The sequence below is a fragment of the Haliaeetus leucocephalus genome, unplaced genomic scaffold (assembly GCF_000737465.1).
Source record: "Haliaeetus leucocephalus isolate CR32 unplaced genomic scaffold, Haliaeetus_leucocephalus-4.0 Scaffold155, whole genome shotgun sequence".
NCBI lineage: Eukaryota > Metazoa > Chordata > Aves > Accipitriformes > Accipitridae > Haliaeetus > Haliaeetus leucocephalus.
Window position 1 is genome coordinate 12,353 of NW_010972591.1, and position 16,863 is coordinate 29,215.

The 16,863-nt window shown below is 40.6% G+C and overlaps 1 protein-coding gene across 1 annotated transcript; it reads left to right on the forward strand.

Annotated features, from left to right (window-relative positions):
• Positions 1-1,562: 1,562 nt before the first annotated feature.
• Positions 1,563-15,448, forward strand: SLC35F2 (solute carrier family 35, member F2; the record flags this gene model as incomplete). The annotated part of the gene is made up of 7 exons (XM_010562125.1): positions 1,563-1,738; positions 2,301-2,428; positions 7,596-7,755; positions 9,418-9,574; positions 10,340-10,392; positions 11,070-11,224; positions 15,131-15,448. Coding segments are annotated over 7 exons (1,048 nt in total), but the record flags the coding sequence as incomplete, so codon positions are not given.
• Positions 15,449-16,863: the final 1,415 nt, after the last annotated feature.

Here is a 16,863-nt window from a genome sequence, read left to right on the forward strand (position 1 = left end):
CTGTCTCATCAAAATGGACTTGGAGAGAAAAATGTGCCTAGCAGCATTTTTAAAGTCAGAAGAGCTTTGGTGTCAGGCTGAATTGAAAATGAGATTCATGCAGCTGAATTAGAATCTGTGCAAAGGAGATGTCTCCCTTCCAAAAGGAGAGATGGACTGTATGATTGTAGTTGGCTTTAGCTTGAACACACCTTTCTCATTGCCTGACAGCTGGATTGCACAGCATAGCTAGGTGAGCTGGTATTTACTACATTGAAGTCACCCACGTTGGGAAAACAACCAGTGTTACTGTCACATGGTGTGCATGGCATGTGCATGCCCTGCCAGAAATCATCAGGGAGAGATGTGGGCACGGGGCAGGTGCAGAATCCTAATGGGGTTGTTTCTTCTCTTGCTTGATTACTTTGAGTAGGAACAAATGAATCAGTTGTGCAGACAGTTAAATTCTCATCATTAGTCTTCAGAGTAAACAACTTAGACATGAACTTTGCAGACCTCTACAGACAGCACAGCACTGAGCGCTTCTCACTGCATATTGTGACTATGCAGGCAGAGACTGGGGTGGTACAAATCTGCATAGCTCCACTGGCAGGGAAAACAGCAAGCCAAAAGATACACAGCAATCTATGTGTATCCCTGTTTGTCTAGGAGCCTCTGGAATGGTTCACTTTCTATTAAGGGAAGAATTGCTACTAAAAGAGCATGAGCTTCCCTACCTGCCCTGCCCAGCTGTGGGTTGGACTTAAAAGGAGTTGTAAATGCTAACATGATCTTTGGCCAAAATGTGTTTTTAACTCCATCCTCAATTACAGCAGTGTATGATGGAATATAGCAGAAAAAAAATCCACAATAAGTATTAATTATAACAATTCATATTTTAAGAAAGCATTTTTTTACAATGAGAACAATCAATCACTGGAACAACCTCCCCAGGGATGTGGTGGAGTTCCCATTGGTGGAGGTTTTAGAGATGTGACTGGACAGGATGCTAGGTAATCTCATCCAGGCTCCCTTTCCCATGAAAGGTTGGACCAGATGATCTTTTGAGGTCCTTCCAACCCGGGCTGTTTGTATTTCCTCAGCACTGCTCAGCTTAGGGTCTCAGCTCACTTTCAAAGACTCAGCTCTCAGAACGGCCTGAAGGCAGTCATGCCTTATCTCCACATTGCAGATTTCTGTTGACCAAAGTCAACATGGGATTCAGTGGAGGATGAAGGATTTAACTCAGGCCATGTGTAACAAAACCTCTCTTGATGAGAATAGATCCTGCCATTGGTTTGAGCCTGCCCGGGTGAGCTGCTTGAAGATCCTTGCAAATTATTGCAGTCTCCATCACTGGCGGTTTGAACTGGCCTCACTTCTTATATGGCTGTCATGAGCTTAGGCTAGATCTGTGTAGACAAAACCCTGCTTACCGGTAAATCAGAACAACATTGATAGGGAGTAGAAAAAGAATAGTGTCAATCTAAAAAATGGCATTTTCCCTGAACAACTAGCAAATATTTTTTTAAAACCTTGAAAGTTTAATTCAAAGCTTACTGTGTTCTCTTTTATATTCACAGGCATATTCTGAAAACAATAATTCTGGGCCAGATGCTCTCCTTGTTTATCTGTGGGACTGCTGTTACAAGCCAGTATCTAGCAGAACAATACCAAGTGAATACTCCAATGTTTCAAAGTTTTATCAACTATTCTTTGCTGCTTCTAGTTTATACAACAATGCTGGCATTTAGGACTGGTATGTGAAATATGGGATGGGAGATTCTGGTTCATAATTTTTTTTTTTCTTGTCTACATTTCCCTTTCAGATTTTGAAACTAAAGAACTCAATACTCATCCTAGTTTTTTAAAGTTCCTGCTGAAATTCCTGCTTTGTAATAACACATGGAAATGAATTTTGCAGGTTAAATATGCATTTAATTTGATTTCATTTCATATCTGTTTAAAATTATGTGCTGTTTGGTTTCAAGTCCTATGTTATATTAGGGAAAATAGGCTTTGTTGTAACACGCTTCTTTACCAGAGGCCATTTAGTAGTTGTCCTATACTTATTAATTTACTCTTTAAACAACTCTGGTCTTGTGGTTTTTTTCCCTCATGTGGAAGAATTTCTGTGCCTTTCACCATTTGCATTGTCTCCTCTCAGGCTGCATTTTGCTGCTATTGTATCTTTCTTGAGCAGGGGCAACTGAAATTGAACATCTCAGTATTATTTATGCTTCTAAAAAGCATACAACAACATTCTATGCAACTTTTGGTTGGAAAGAAACACATATTGATTGCTGCTTTCTTCTAAACAGGCAGTGACAGTCTTTGGCAAATTTTGAAACAGAGGTGGTGGAAGTATATTTTTTTGGGACTGGCTGATGTTGAAGCCAATTACATGATTGTAAAAGCCTACCAATACACGACCCTCACAAGTGTGCAGGTAAGAACCGGTCTCTCTTTTTGAACTGTTGCTTTCATTGCAGTTTTGGACCAGTTTCTAAAATGAGATTCATAGGACAGACATGGAAGCTATTTAAGCCTGAAAAAACTTTCTGATATTTATTTTCTCCCTGCAGTACAGGGAAGAGCATCCTGCCTCATGAATAACATTTCCAGGAAGCAGAGAAAATTGGCTGGTATTACCCAGTGCCAGCTCTTGAGTTGAACTCTAATTATTTTGATAGAAAGCACTTCTACAAGTTTGCTGATAGCCACTCAGGGTTTTTCTCCTGATGTGAAGATTTACGACCAGGTAACACTCACACAGCACAGGTTCTTGCTGATGAGAGCAAGGTAGATCTCTTGCCTAGTCCTAGAAGCTGTGGGAGGCATTGCGAGGTGTAACCCCACATGTGAGGACATACTGATAGTTAGCTGGTGTTGCTGACCAGGCAGTGAGGGACCAGCCCTTTGGCTTTTGGATGTGGCGCTTCAGTTCAGGCCCCTCTCTGGAAGAGATGGAAGGGAGGTCAGCGTGCCAGGCTCCTGAAGTGACAGTAGACGTCCTGTGCAACATCAGTGCTTGGTGCTGCGTCGTTGCACTAGGATAAATCTTGGGTTCTGAAATAGCTCTACGAGCAGGAGGGCTAGGGCTGGGGTTTCTTTGTCACCCTACACAGACATAAGTGGCTGGAAGGTTGGTACCTTCTTCCTGCTTCCAGCTGTATGCTCCTGACCTTGCATGGCCAAATCCCATGAGCAAACTGGCTCAGGGCACTGAGTAAATTCAGAGTAAACCCTGCCTTTTGCTGGACTGTTGGCAAGTGGTGTCAGGCCCGAGTTAGCTCGCTGTGTGGCTCCACAGCTGCTGCTGGAACAAGGAGGGACATGATGCAGAAGCAAGGAGGGAGTGTATCTGGGGCTGTGCCAGCCTGTGCCACTGGATCTGTGGCTGGGGTCATGGCCCCACTTACCTGAATAGAAAAATAACGTACTGTACAAAATTGGCTGTTAGTTGGAAAGGAGTGTTTAGGAGTCAACCTAACCAGGGTTAATATTTAAAAGAATTACCTGTAAAGCAATAAAATCCTGTGGTCTGGGCTCCCTTTAGAGAACTGCAGTAACTTTTCTTTGCTACTTAAAAACTAGTAACATGTGTCTGTTGGATTATTATTGTTACATTTCACTTCATACTTATGTGCTATGACTCATTGGGCCATTAATTTCCTTACAAATAAATGCCTAAGAAATCAAAGCTTTAAGAGACATTTCAGTCTCAGGATCATGTTAAGCTGATAACTGAGACACTGTTTGATCATATACTTTGCAGCTGAAAAAGCCAGGACTTTAATCCAAGTTCTCAGAAGTAGTAAAGCTATTCCCATGATTTCTTTCATAGAAATTAAGAAAGAATAGATAGAGTAGGTTGTCCTGTCCGGTTGCCAAACTCAAGCATTTGCTGAACCTTTTTTCGGTGTGGTAACCTTCAGACTGATGCTGCTTTGTGTCAGTTCAGTAATTGTGAATTTGTTGTAACTGCCTGTTGTCGTAAGGTTTCTTGCACATTCTCTGAAGTCACCAGTTTCTCACCACTGTCAGAAATGAGATACAGGACAAAGAAAAAAGCCTGTGATTTGCTCTAGTGCAAGGCATTTGCTGTCTGTCAGTAGCAAGCAGTTCTGCAGCTACATCAGAACCTGTGGTTCGGAGCACCCAGCCTGATGGCTTGTCTGCAGTACTGGCTGTGAGTCGATGCCCAGGGAGCATAAAAGCAACGCAGGAGTATATGGCACCTTCCTGAATACAGGGTAATCACTGTTGAAATGCTGGCTGGCTGGAACTTCAGCTCAACCCTATGGAACTTTTCTTCAAAGATAAGTTTTCTCAGCTCAGTAGGGAACTTCCATGTATTTTCTCACTCATGAACACAAGAACAGAACTGATTTTCCTTTACTTATCAAATACCAGCTTTGCATGGAAAGGGTTGGGAGATTTTTAAGGAGATAACATTGGGATGGCAGCTCTCATTTCTCTGTAAACAAAGAAAAAGACTTTGGTTCACAACTGAACTCCTTCTGTTTGGCTGTGGCTGAGGCAATGCCATGGAGACTTCTTGCTGCTGGTGTCCTTCTGTCTTGTGGCAGGACTTGACTGTGCTGTTGTTTGACCACATATGTCATGGCAAAAAAAAAAAAAAAGCAGCATAGCTGTGGTTTCATGTTGTTAACATGCTAGTGGGCACAATTAGCATTTGCTCTGTAGATAATTTAAGTGGAGGCATTTTATAGGAGGCTATTGACAGAATAGCAGCTGATGGAAGAGTGTTAACCTCAACAGGAGAAAATGCAGGATGAGCCCCTGGGGCTCAGCTGGAGGTTGCCCTAAGGAAGCCTTGCAGGGTAGCGAGCAGGATGAGCTGTTGAGCTTTCTTACTCAGAAAGCTGTGTGGAGCTGGCAATTATAAGCGAACCAATGACCTCCAATAGTCTATGATAATTTATTAACCATATATTAATTAATAATTTACTCGCCCTGCCTTTAAAACCTCCTATAAACAGTGTGGCCAAAGCCTGGCTTGAGTCAAAACATTTGTAAATCAAATCACCGGGTTTTGTTGTTTTGGTTTTTTTTCCCTTGTAAAATACAGGCTAGAATTGAATAAGATGAGAGTTTGCTGAGGCTCTACTGGCAGTAGTAATCAGCACTGCAGTACTGCTGTGAATGTCATAAAACTTGAATAAATACACTTTATTCTTTTAAATGGTTCCATTGATACAATTCATTGCAGTATTACATCTGCTTTGCACCTCTTTGATCTTGATCCTGTACAGAAGAGAGCATTTTCCACCAAAGAGCTCTGTAACATAGTAGATGAAGGGAAGCCAAGATCCAGGAGTTGGAAATCAGATTTCTTCTGACTGTAGTTGAGTATAATTGTCTCCTGCAACAGATTACCAGAGCGTGTTCTTCATCATTTGGTGCCTGTGTGTCCTGGCTGCAAGTCCTCTAACCAGGATGCTGGAGCTGTACAGTATGTTATTGGTCTGGATGAAGCAATTCCCCATCTGGCGTTCCTGAAAGAGCTTCTGGCTCATTATGTACTACTCCCTTTACATCCTAATTAAGAAATTTTTTTTAAAGGGTTTTTCTTCCACTCTTTCTGTTTGGGTTGAAAAACTGCTTGGAGGTTGGAAAGCTATGTGGTAACATCTCAGTTAATGGGGAAGTGAAAGCTTACTTATTAGTAGAAGAGATGTCTACTACCAGGGAGGTATACATTTTGCTTTCTAATGTTTGCAGTATTTCTTGTTGTTTGATACTAATCAAAACAGTCAAATTTGGAGGAAATGTTAGAAGGTTTTTTCTTGAGGTAAGAATAGAGAAGAAAGAAAAGGTAAGATAGAGAAAAAGGCCTATGACTAGATAGAAACTTGCAGCATGATATTTTTCAGTAGAGCAAAGTTGTATTGGAATATGTGGTATCACTTATTAGGACTTGTGTGGTTGCAGTGTCTCATAATACAGTACATACAAGTGCTTTTGAGCTTTACAGACTGGACAAGCTGGAGGCAATCCAAGGAGCAAAGACAAATAGATGGATTTAATCTGTAATAACTTCCCTTCATGCTATGCTTGTAAGACTTTAATATATGCAGTTATGAACAAATAAAACCAGACGTATCATAAAAGTCTTACGAGTTTGGTTAAAACCCTTGGGGACAACAGCTGAACTAACGGAAGCCAGCACAGAAGACGACTGCAGTGGTGCACTTAGGCAGGCAGAGGTTGGCAATGAACATTAAGGACTAAGGGCTCTTGTCTTGATTGTAATGATTATGGCCCAGTCCTATTGACGTGGACCTAACAATTTGTAGGGACTTCAAGAGGGCCAAGATTTAAGGGCTGACATTTGAGAGTAATTTGTGAGCAGTCTTTGGAAGGCTGACTGTAAGTTCTGCTGTAGACCGTTCCCTTACACAGTTTAACGGCACTCTACCAAGGCAGGTCAGAAAATACACCCTTTTTTCCTCCAGACAAATTCAGAAATAAAGTATGTTTTGTTCAATTAAATATTAAACCAATTATGATTAGCTCAATGTTCTTGGTATTATTTGATTATTCTAGAACATTATGCCCATCTTATGCTGTGGCATATTTTTCTGTATTAAGTACACAGTTCAGTCTTGATATTTTCTGTAATAAAGGAGAATGGGTGGAAGATGGGCGAGTCTAGCAGCAAGGCAGAGAGACGTAGGATTTTAGGAACATACACAGAGGGGATAATAAAGGAAAGAAGTCAGTGTCACTGCTTGTTATGGAGTGCAGGCATCCTTGAACCATAGCTGTTCAGTCTGCTCAGGGCAGTGTCTGCAAACACATCTGAAGTGCTTTGAAACTCCAGCTGCCTTGTATGCCCTGCTGCTGGGGCATGGGTGAATTAGAGTGGGTTACCTACTTCTGATCAGTCGAGAGTCAGCTCTATCAGAGTAATGAAAAAGCACTGGTGGCTTGTATGTGCTTTTGTGGGAAGCTGGAAGATTGGGAAGGTGACTTCAGGAAAGCTGTTCTTCCCTTCCTGTCTTCCTTCTACCGATTTTGCCCATGGCTTCCAGCACACGTACCAAAAATCGAAACCAAAACTGCAAGGTCAGATTCTTGTCCTAATCACTTCAATGTAAAATCAGATTACTTGTATCCTTCAGTAGTTCCAGATTTTTATTTTGTGTACATGGAGCCCTAAATTCTAGAGATTTGAGGAGTGAAAAGACAACCTAGACGAAACCTGCTGGGGAGAAAAGGAAACATCGGTGAACCACCTCCTTGCATTGGTGTCATGGGGAGCAACACGATTTCAGAGCGACATCCTAGCATTCATTTGTAAAGCTGCAAAGATTGATTAGGTCTATCATTAGAAGAGTTTCTGGATCAGTGCTTTCCTATCAGGAGAGAGTGGACCCCCACCCCAGTTCCTCCTTCACTTGCAAAATTCTTTTCATGGTAAAATGTGGGTCTGACCCCCTTTTTAAATGAATCTGCTGGGGTTGCTTTGTGGCTTTCAATAACATCTGACAGTGATGGAAAGTAAGATCCTGTACATTCGCTTTCAGGATAGTGCAATCCAGATTTGGGGTGGGTTTCTAATGCAAACTATTTCTCTGTACACACAGCTGCTGGACTGTTTCGGGATTCCTGTGCTGATGGCTTTGTCATGGTTCATTCTCCGTGCAAGATACAGGCTGATCCATTTTCTTGCTGTTGCCGTCTGTTTGCTGGGTGTAGGAACAATGGTGGGTGCGGACATTTTGGCAGGGAGGCAGGACAGTGAAGGTAAGGAGTCTTGTATTGTGGGGGGGAAGAGCGGAGAGATGGTTCCCATGGTGGGCTAACTTGTAAAGGAGTAGGAGGAGCAAATGCAGGGGGAGTGGATGTAGTTTTATTTTAAAAGAGAAGAGGAGAAGACATGCTGCTATTTGTATTTCTTGTCCAAGAAGATAGTGGCTGAGGAGATGCTGATTTTGGAGGGAGCTGTCGAATTTCTTTGCTTGTAGGTTTGGATTAGTTCTTCCACCTTAAAAGAGAAACACTAAAGCTTAAATTAAGCTTAAATTTTGCTGCTGTTCATCAGACCTGATGAAAGCCCTCATTCTTGAAAGCTTGTTCGCTTTTACTAATTATGTGAGATGGTCTAATAAAAGGTACTGCCTCTCCCTGCAAACCTTGTCTTGCGTACATGATATCAGCCTGCTGGCAGCCAGACTTCTCTGATTTGCAGTTTTCTATAAGCACAAGTAGCAAATAAAAAGTTACTCAGCAGCAGCTGACTTCTCTGAGTTATCTTTGGCAGACCCAACAGAAATGCTCCACATATCCCCAAGGCCCACAGGTCACAGCCTGGAAAGCAGAGGCTTACTATGGGAGAGCAAGAGGAGACATGAGCAGGATGCTGGGATTCCTGGGACCTCTGGGAGAGAGGCTGGGCTCTGCGGACCAGGATCCAGCTGGGTGCAGATAAGGGCAGGTCTCGTCTTCTCTATGGCAGATACCTAAATCAACCTGTATCATAGCGATCTTACTTTGAGTAAGAATTTTGAATTTTCAGACCCAGGGGGTATGCAGCAAGGTAAATTTCAGGGCATTGCCTTCATCAGGCAGCCTAGGGATAAGCCTGTTTGGTGTTATTTTGGGGCCTTGCTGTAGGTAAGACAAGACAAACTGAGGTTTAGCTTTAATGTTGTGTGGTACAAGTATCTCAGTCCTGAGAGAGAAAAACCTTTCCCCAAGGCTTTAAGACAGTTGTGCTTTATTTGCTGACCTGTGTGTCCTTACTACAGCTTACCCTCATATTTTAGACATATTTTTTTACTGATTGCCAACTGGCTCAGGGAATGAAATTTTAAATCAATTCAAGGATTTAAACAACAGCAATCCTCTTGCTATTTAGCTGATGCATAATGGCATTTACTTGACGAGTGATTGTATTGGAGGGAGTCCCATTTGCACAGTATAAATAAATCGTAGCAGGACACATGGTACCACCCGTCTGCAGTGCCCACTTAAGACCTGTCGTAAACCTGAAGCTGAGTCCAGGTCCTGCTGAAATCAATAGTCTGATTTTAGCAAGACTTGAATCAGGCCTGACTGCAAAAGCAGGGGCAATATTCAGAAAGGTGGAGAGCTTCTCTAGCTGAGAGTTTTCTCAGGTCCCTGCAGTGCCTAAGGTCAGCAGAAGTAGAATTAGACCAGGCTATACAGCACTGGCTTGGTCAGGATGGGATTTAAATGCCAGGTTTAGCTCATTCCAGGGTGAGGTGAGCAGGTAGCAGAGTCCGTGCTCAGACACCAAGCCACTTGTCTGTACACGCAGGAGATGTTTCCTTTCCCCTTACCCTGGAAGGTAGACATGTTAGAGATAAATTTGCTTGTCTTTTTAAGGAAAGTTAAAAAGTGTTTGCAGCATTACCCTTATTGTGGATTAATATTTCTGTACAGGTAGTGACGTGGTGATTGGAGATGTCTTAGTGCTTCTTGGTGCTTCTTTGTATGCCATTTCTAATGTGAGTGAGGAGTACATTGTGAAAAATCTGAGCAGAGTGGAGTTTCTAGGAATGGTGGGCTTGTTTGGGACTATTATCAGCGGTCTACAGCTGTAAGGATCTAATATTTATTTTAAAACTAATTAAGAATTTCTACAGATGATTGCTTGTCTACCATGAAATGATGTTGTTGTTATTAAATTAATTCTGTGTTACATCTGCATTTGGCCTATATGGGAGTCCCTCCACTTGAATTTTATTTTTGTTGATGATCAGCATCGTTTTATATCCTTTGTATTTGTACTAATCTTATTACAGCAATTCTAAAGTGAAATCCTGCATTGAACACATATGATACTTGGCTGTATTTTTGATTTTGTTGATCTTCACAAGGACACTCAGTATACTGAGGAGTGTTCACAAGAATGTGTTTCTTAATGGGTTTTCTCTGTGGAAAAGTTTAGGAGATAATTGTTAGCAGGAGGTCTTCCATATTAAACTTCAGTTTAAAATGAAGCCATGTATACTCTTATAAATAACCACATTAGAGTAAGAGACGATGTGCACTTAAGTCTGTCTAATCAATTTTATGTCCCTCATTTCTCATCATTACAGTTAATAATTTCCTTGAATGGTATATCAAGTAAAACTGATAAAAAAGGATGAAAAAGCCTGGGAAGTAGCATAAGAATTAAATAATTTTGAAATTTTTTTTCATGCTTGTTAGATGTTGGAGTTAGTGTCATTCAATAAAATTTCAAACAAAAAATTAAGGGATTATAAATAAAAATATTTCCTAAATCTTTTGATAATTATTTTTCTATTTGAATATGATTTTTTTTCTTTTTTACTGTATTATAACTTTTCTCTAACTCTAGAGCCATTGTGGAACATAGGGAGATAATGAGAATTCAGTGGAACTGGAAAATTGGTATGTGTATGACAAAATGATGTGCATTTTTACAGAACACTGGAAAATAATAATTTAGACTTTGAATGCTGGGGTTTTCATTTTCTTTCTCTGGATATCTGGAAGCAGCATTCATATCATATTGTCACAAATTTATTTTCTGCAAACTTTGCAGCTCAGCAAAGAGATAAGATTTGCAGGATTGAACATTAAAACCTTTGAGCTCAGTTGGTTTTTTTTACATATAACATGAAATAATTTTTCAAAATAAATTGAAATAAGTAAAAATTAATCCTGTTTAATTACAGATGTGTTTGGTGTTGGAACATCTCAAGAATATTTTTCTGTTGTCCTTCCTAAATAAAATACTGGAAAAATGGATTTTGTAACACATTTTGACCTCAACAGAACTGTGTGTTATTAAGAAATGTGACTCTAAATTTCTTCAGTGAGCTCTTAGGTTAAACTAGGAAAGAATAAGAACTTTCTTGTATAGATACAGTAATTTTTGCAATACAGAGTAGTCTTGGAAAAGAAGTATTTCTTCCATGTTTTTCTTAAATTTACACTCCCATATCTTTTTGGACACCTTATCCTAAAAGTTAAAAATGCATAGTTTTAAAGCATCTGAAGAATATTGGTGTTCTTTAAAGTCATTATTCCATGACTTAGGAGTAAATTGTCATCTTGTTTTACAGCATTACTGTTCACAGTCTTTGCCCTGTGTATGTTTGGGCTGTATAGCTTCATGCCAGTAGTGATTAAAGTTACCAGCGCAACCTCAGTCAACCTGGGTATTCTGACTGCGGATCTCTACAGTCTGTTCTTTGGGCTTTTCCTCTTTTTCTATAAGGTACGTATCTTCATTCTTTCACTGTAATTTCAGTTACGTTTTTACTCCAAAATTGTCAGTAAAGCGTAATGTTCTTAAAAGCCTCTGAACAGTCGTTTGCACTTGTACTTTTCTGCAGCTTGTATCGTTCATCGTTGGCAGATGTCAGTCAGGAGGAGTCATACTTAGTTAATTACGTAGCATTGCACCATTAGGCAGATAGCGATTTTCAAACGATTTCACGCTTGATGGAATACGTTACGAGTTAATGTTAAGAGATAGTAAATAATTTCCCGAGGTGTTCAAATGGTAGAGTTCTTGCCGTGAGCCCTATGTGGAACTGTATGTTAGATCTGGTTCATCTCTCCAAGTGTCCAAAGAGAAGGTTTGAATCTCCCTGTCCTGAAAGGCATTTGGTGTCTGAGAGAGGAGCAGTTTGGCTTGATTTCCAGAAATTAATATTTTCTTTTAGAAATTTAATCTGTTCATTACCAACATCTTGGGATAAGAATCAAACTCTCTCAGTGCTACTGCTAAGGAGAGACTAAAGGAACTGAAAAAAAAAATGCACATAAATGTATTATTATTCTGTGCTCTCCAAAAGGCAGTTACTTTTATTGAGCTGTAAAATATTTTTGGTAGTGTCTATTCAAGCTAAATTACAGTGCTAAAAAGATTTCATTCCACCCTATGCTTTTCATCCAGAATCATTCGTGGGAACCTAGTTCACTATAGCAATTGGAGTAATTGAGTCAGTCGCTTGGTGACTGGAAGGGCTTAGTGAGAAGATTGTGAACTTTGCTTAAGAACTTAATTCATATTATTCCATGTGGTTGCTTTCTCTTCAGCATTATGAAGAGCCAGAAGCTTTTAGGTCAGATTTGTTTCTGAAAAGGAAGGCCAATTTATTTTACAGCACGGAGGTCTGGTAATGGTAAGGTCTGACAGCAGCTAGATTTTTCCTTTTAAATAGTCTCTTAGCTCAGCTTTCCTTCCTGTTTTGGGTTCCAAAATTTGCTCCAAGCTAGAAAGCTTCCATTAAAAATGAATGTAGGAAGTGAACCATACTTACATCCTAACAATTAAAAAAATCCTTTCTAAGTCACTTTCAAACATGTATTTTGGGACCCAGGTAAATTAACTCAAGAAGTGATTATAAATTTATATTCATAATAGTAAAGAGGAAGAAGTAAGCAAGAGCTTTGGAAGAGATATAATAAACTTTTATTCTTCAGGATTTTTAGCTTATTTTGGGGAGAGGTTTTTCTGAGAGCAGATCATCCCTTAATTACTAACTGTGGGATATTCTGGTAGCAAAAAGGAAAAATTAATAAGAAAAGATGTTGGGGTGGTATTATGAGAGAATTTCAGATATTTATTAAAATAGGAACTTGCATCTATGGTTAGAAACAATGAAGTAGCAAATAGGGTAGCAATAATAATGCCGCATCTTTTGTAATCAGAGGATCTGAGATAGCTTAGGAATCAAGAAGTGAGAGTGCCTGATTTTGACACAGCTTCTAACATAATACTTGGCAGTAGATAATCTTATTAGCAAGTTAACCATATAGTTTCTTTACCTATGGGGCAAAGAAACCAGGCAGGACATTTCCCGGATTAAAAAGCCTCCTGGACACAGGAATCTACAAACAAAAATGCAAGGAATCACTCTCTATTCCCCATTACCAGATAATATTTCACAGCAAGCCACTGAAGGTTTGGCTGGGCTGCAGAGTGGAGAGCGCCATGGAGAGCTCTGAATTGCTGTGCTCTGAGCCTGCTCTGAAACAGGAACAGCACAAACATACAGCAGCTACAGCAGGGACCGGGCCCAGGAATTTATAAGGTTTTGACTTGTGCACGGTGTTTTGCTAATGCACTCAACTTTTCAGCCCCAACCATGTCTGTTTAAGGTGAAATGTGAATTTTGCATACCTGTTTTGATGAGCTCTTTTTTTTTTTCTTTTACTCCATAATGAATCTTTGCTGTGGTTGTTCCTAATGAGCTCGTTATATAGATACCTGTGATCCCTCAAAAGATATTAAAAAAGGTCTCCAAATGCTTTTGTTGTATAAGCTCCTATGGAGGGAAGTATACTGCAAATACAGACACTAGATGGAGTTACAGTGCTCCAGTAACATTTAAAGTAGTCTTTAGGCTTGATAGTGAGGATGAGATTATAAGCTGCACAGGTACAACTGAAATCAGTGTCTAAAGCAATGAAGTTGCTGCAATATTTGAAATGAAAAAAAAAAAAAAAGGGAAAAAAAAACCAGGAAGAGACCACTGAGCCCTCCCAAAAATGAAGAAAGGGGAAAAAAACAAAAGAGAGAGAAAGAGCATAGGCCTGTTGGAGCAGCATGGTTAAGGTTCACCTGTGTCAATAGCTGCAAACACATAGGCAGGCCTTGAATCACAGCTACACTGCAACAGCTTTGGCATCCTGGTTCGGTGACTGTGTATCCACTCACGGAGGAATTAATTCTGAGCCGCGTTAGAGACATCTACTGCCTTGTACACACTGCGAGAGGGGGTCTGGCAGTTACTGTGAATACCCAGTCTCGCACATCCTTGCATATGAGCACATGTTCGCTCATGGCCTTAGGCTGTGCTCCAGGGAAGTCTTGCCAGTGCCTTGGTACAGACCCAAGCTCTGCCCATTTGATGGGAGTGGGTCAGTCGGGGTAGGACCACGGGCACTGCTGCCACCTCCATCAGGACACCTTCAGAGCCTGGTGCTTCCTCCTGTGCAGAGTGAACTCTTGAGTCCAAGCTCCTCCAGGCAGACAGCCTGCAAGGTGAGGAGGGAGGGCAAGTATCGCAAGGCCACTGTGTTTCAGTCTGCTTTTCCTTTTGCATGGTGCTGTCCAAGGGTTTCCAAGCCAAGTGACTGCCAGCTAGGAATTGCAGTGCCTTAATTGTAGATGCCTCAGTCTTTTTTGGATCAGAGTACACTGTCCAGGTCCTACCATTCATTTCATCCAGCTCTGCTGCTTGATAAACTAGAACATATTTTTCAAGGACATCTAAGGAAGCGCTTGGGAGGTTAGGAAGTATTGACAGTGGGATGTAGGATGTGCTATGTCCTTCATCCTACTGTTTAATCAGTGTGGTTTGGCAAAAGCGGTGTGGAGGATTTTAACAAGTCTGCTGAAAAAGTGTTCCTGGCTGTGGATAACTTGAACACTTTGTATTATTGAATCTGGTGTTATGAAGTAAGCATTTATTTTTCTGTCAAGGTGGATGACTCTCGGCAATTGTTGGACTTTTAACAGGCAAGTGAATGATAGTGAATCAAATGCCTGATGTACCTCAGCAGTTCATACTCTTACCTCACACCTCTCTTAACAGAGCACAAATGCTGATCTTGTAAAAGGAGCCCCAGTCTCCCTCTCTTCAAGGACTTGCTGGGTGTAGAGAGCAAACTGGTTTTGGTCCAGTAATAACATTTATCTAGCCTTGCAGATGGTTAAGAGAGCTGTGCAGAGAACCAGCTGCTCTGGTGACTTGCAGTAGGACGGAGAGATTCCTCTCTTGCCAGGACCTGAAATATTTGGCTGTGCTGAAACAAAATTCTCTTAGGGGTACAGTGTTTCAGCATTCACATGTGTAAACAGCTATCCTTCAGTATCACCATGTTTAAAGCCATTTGTTCTCTCTGTTAAGATTCTTGTATGTAGACCTAAGGAAACTCCCTGTCCAACAGTGTTGAGGATGAGATGCAGAGAAAACCAGCCAGCAGCCTGAGTCTGTCAGTGAATGGAGCTGTTGAATTTTGATTTTCAGACCTGAATACAGATTGTGGTGATATCCTCATTAAAATAATTTTAAAAAGGAAGGGTGGCTTTCACATTCTTAAAACAAGGCAGCATTGACTGTTTTTACATCAGATAAGACTTGATGCATCTCTTTCTTTCCTCTGCCAGTTTTCAGGTCTTTACATCCTGTCCTTCGTTATCATCATGGTGGGCTTCATCTTGTATTGCTCCACTCCAACTCGGACAGCAGAACCCACTGCCTTGCCACAGCCCGGCAGCACTGGCTTGGACAACGCTGCACTAAAGCTCGAGGAGAATGACAGTGAAACTCCAGCCATAACTGTACAGTTCACAAGAGGAGAAGCTGTGGTGGTCAGCACTGATTAAAGAAATGGCAACGTTTCAACATAGAACTTTTTTTTATTTTACTGCCAAATTTCCCTCAAATATTAATCTGGAGAATTGTTCTACTGCCAAGGCATATGTCATGCTGTGCTGGTTTTAATGCACTGGATAGACTTTTTAAGGCCAGATCCTCAATCAGTAAAACTGTATTGATTTACCCTTGCAGAAAATCTGGCCCTTAGAAGAAGACAGAGTAGTATTTATGTGGAGTCTCTGGAAAGTGAGAGACACTTCTTTTTAAATGCTTAATTAACTTAACAGCAAATGCCTGGGGGGGGAGGAAACTAAGCCAAAGCAAGCTCCCAGGTCACTAAGTGGAGCAAATATGTTTTATATTGCATTAAGGACCTAAATCTGCAAGATGCGCTCTGAGGGCTCCATGGTTCCCACACTTAAGTGCTGAGTACCCTCAAATAGGATCATGCAAAAGCCAGTCAGCTTCTCATGGGATCTAGTTCTGCAAGCCATATTACATACATACACCTTCCACGTGCTGATGGACTTATTCCTCCACTGGAGGATTTGCTTCTTACATTGCACGTAAATGTTCATCTCTTCATATTGCTGCACTCCCTGTTGCAGCTGGGGCTGCTACAAGTATTTTATTTTGAATTTTGTTGGTAAGGGAAGTTTGAATGTGTGTTTTTATTATCCCTTCTTTTTCTCTGTCAGTGGCCTGTTGTTTGGTGCATTCCCACTAGGTGGAGGAGACAAAGTGAGGCCCTCGCTTGGTTCAGTAAGACCTGGACGTTTTTTCTACATCAGACAGCTAAAGGGTTTGAAGTGAAGCTCACTTCTCAGTGAATTTCTGTCTGAAATGGGACACATTTCTGCATAAAGAGTTGAATACAATTGGCATTTCATAAAAAATTGAAGCATCTTAGCCAATCCTCACTGCAACAATAATGACATAATCTCCAAAAGGTTAAGTGCTTTCAGTAGATTCATTGGCAGTTTTCCTCCCCCTCTTCCTATTTACAGTAAATGATTAAAAAAATACGAGGCTGCGGTTTTAACATCAGTAAAACCATACTGGGATTTTATTTTATTTTATTTTTTTTGTACAAGCCTTCATAGCTCAGGTGTATGAAGCAACAAAATAATAAAGTTTTCAGCGGCTGAAGAGCTGGCTCTTGGTTTGTTTATTTTTTTAAGCTAGAATTTCTCTATTGCTCAAAATTATATTAATTAATTTTACTGACCAAATGATTCTTTTAATGGCTGAGCTTTGCCATAAGAAGTAAATAAGACATTTTCTGAAGATATTGGTGATCAAATGACACGACTGGTTTTGTATACTTCTGGTATAGTTTATTCAAGCAAAATAATTCAGCAAAAATCTAACCTGACTTTATTTAGCGATAGCAAAACAAACGTTCAGCAGATACTGCAGCAGTGAACATTGCCTTTTCACTGAGTAGTTCATGCTAGGAAGGGTGAAGAGGTGCTGTTGTTTTATGCAGAGTTATCTGGGCCCAGTTGTCCTCTGTTTTACC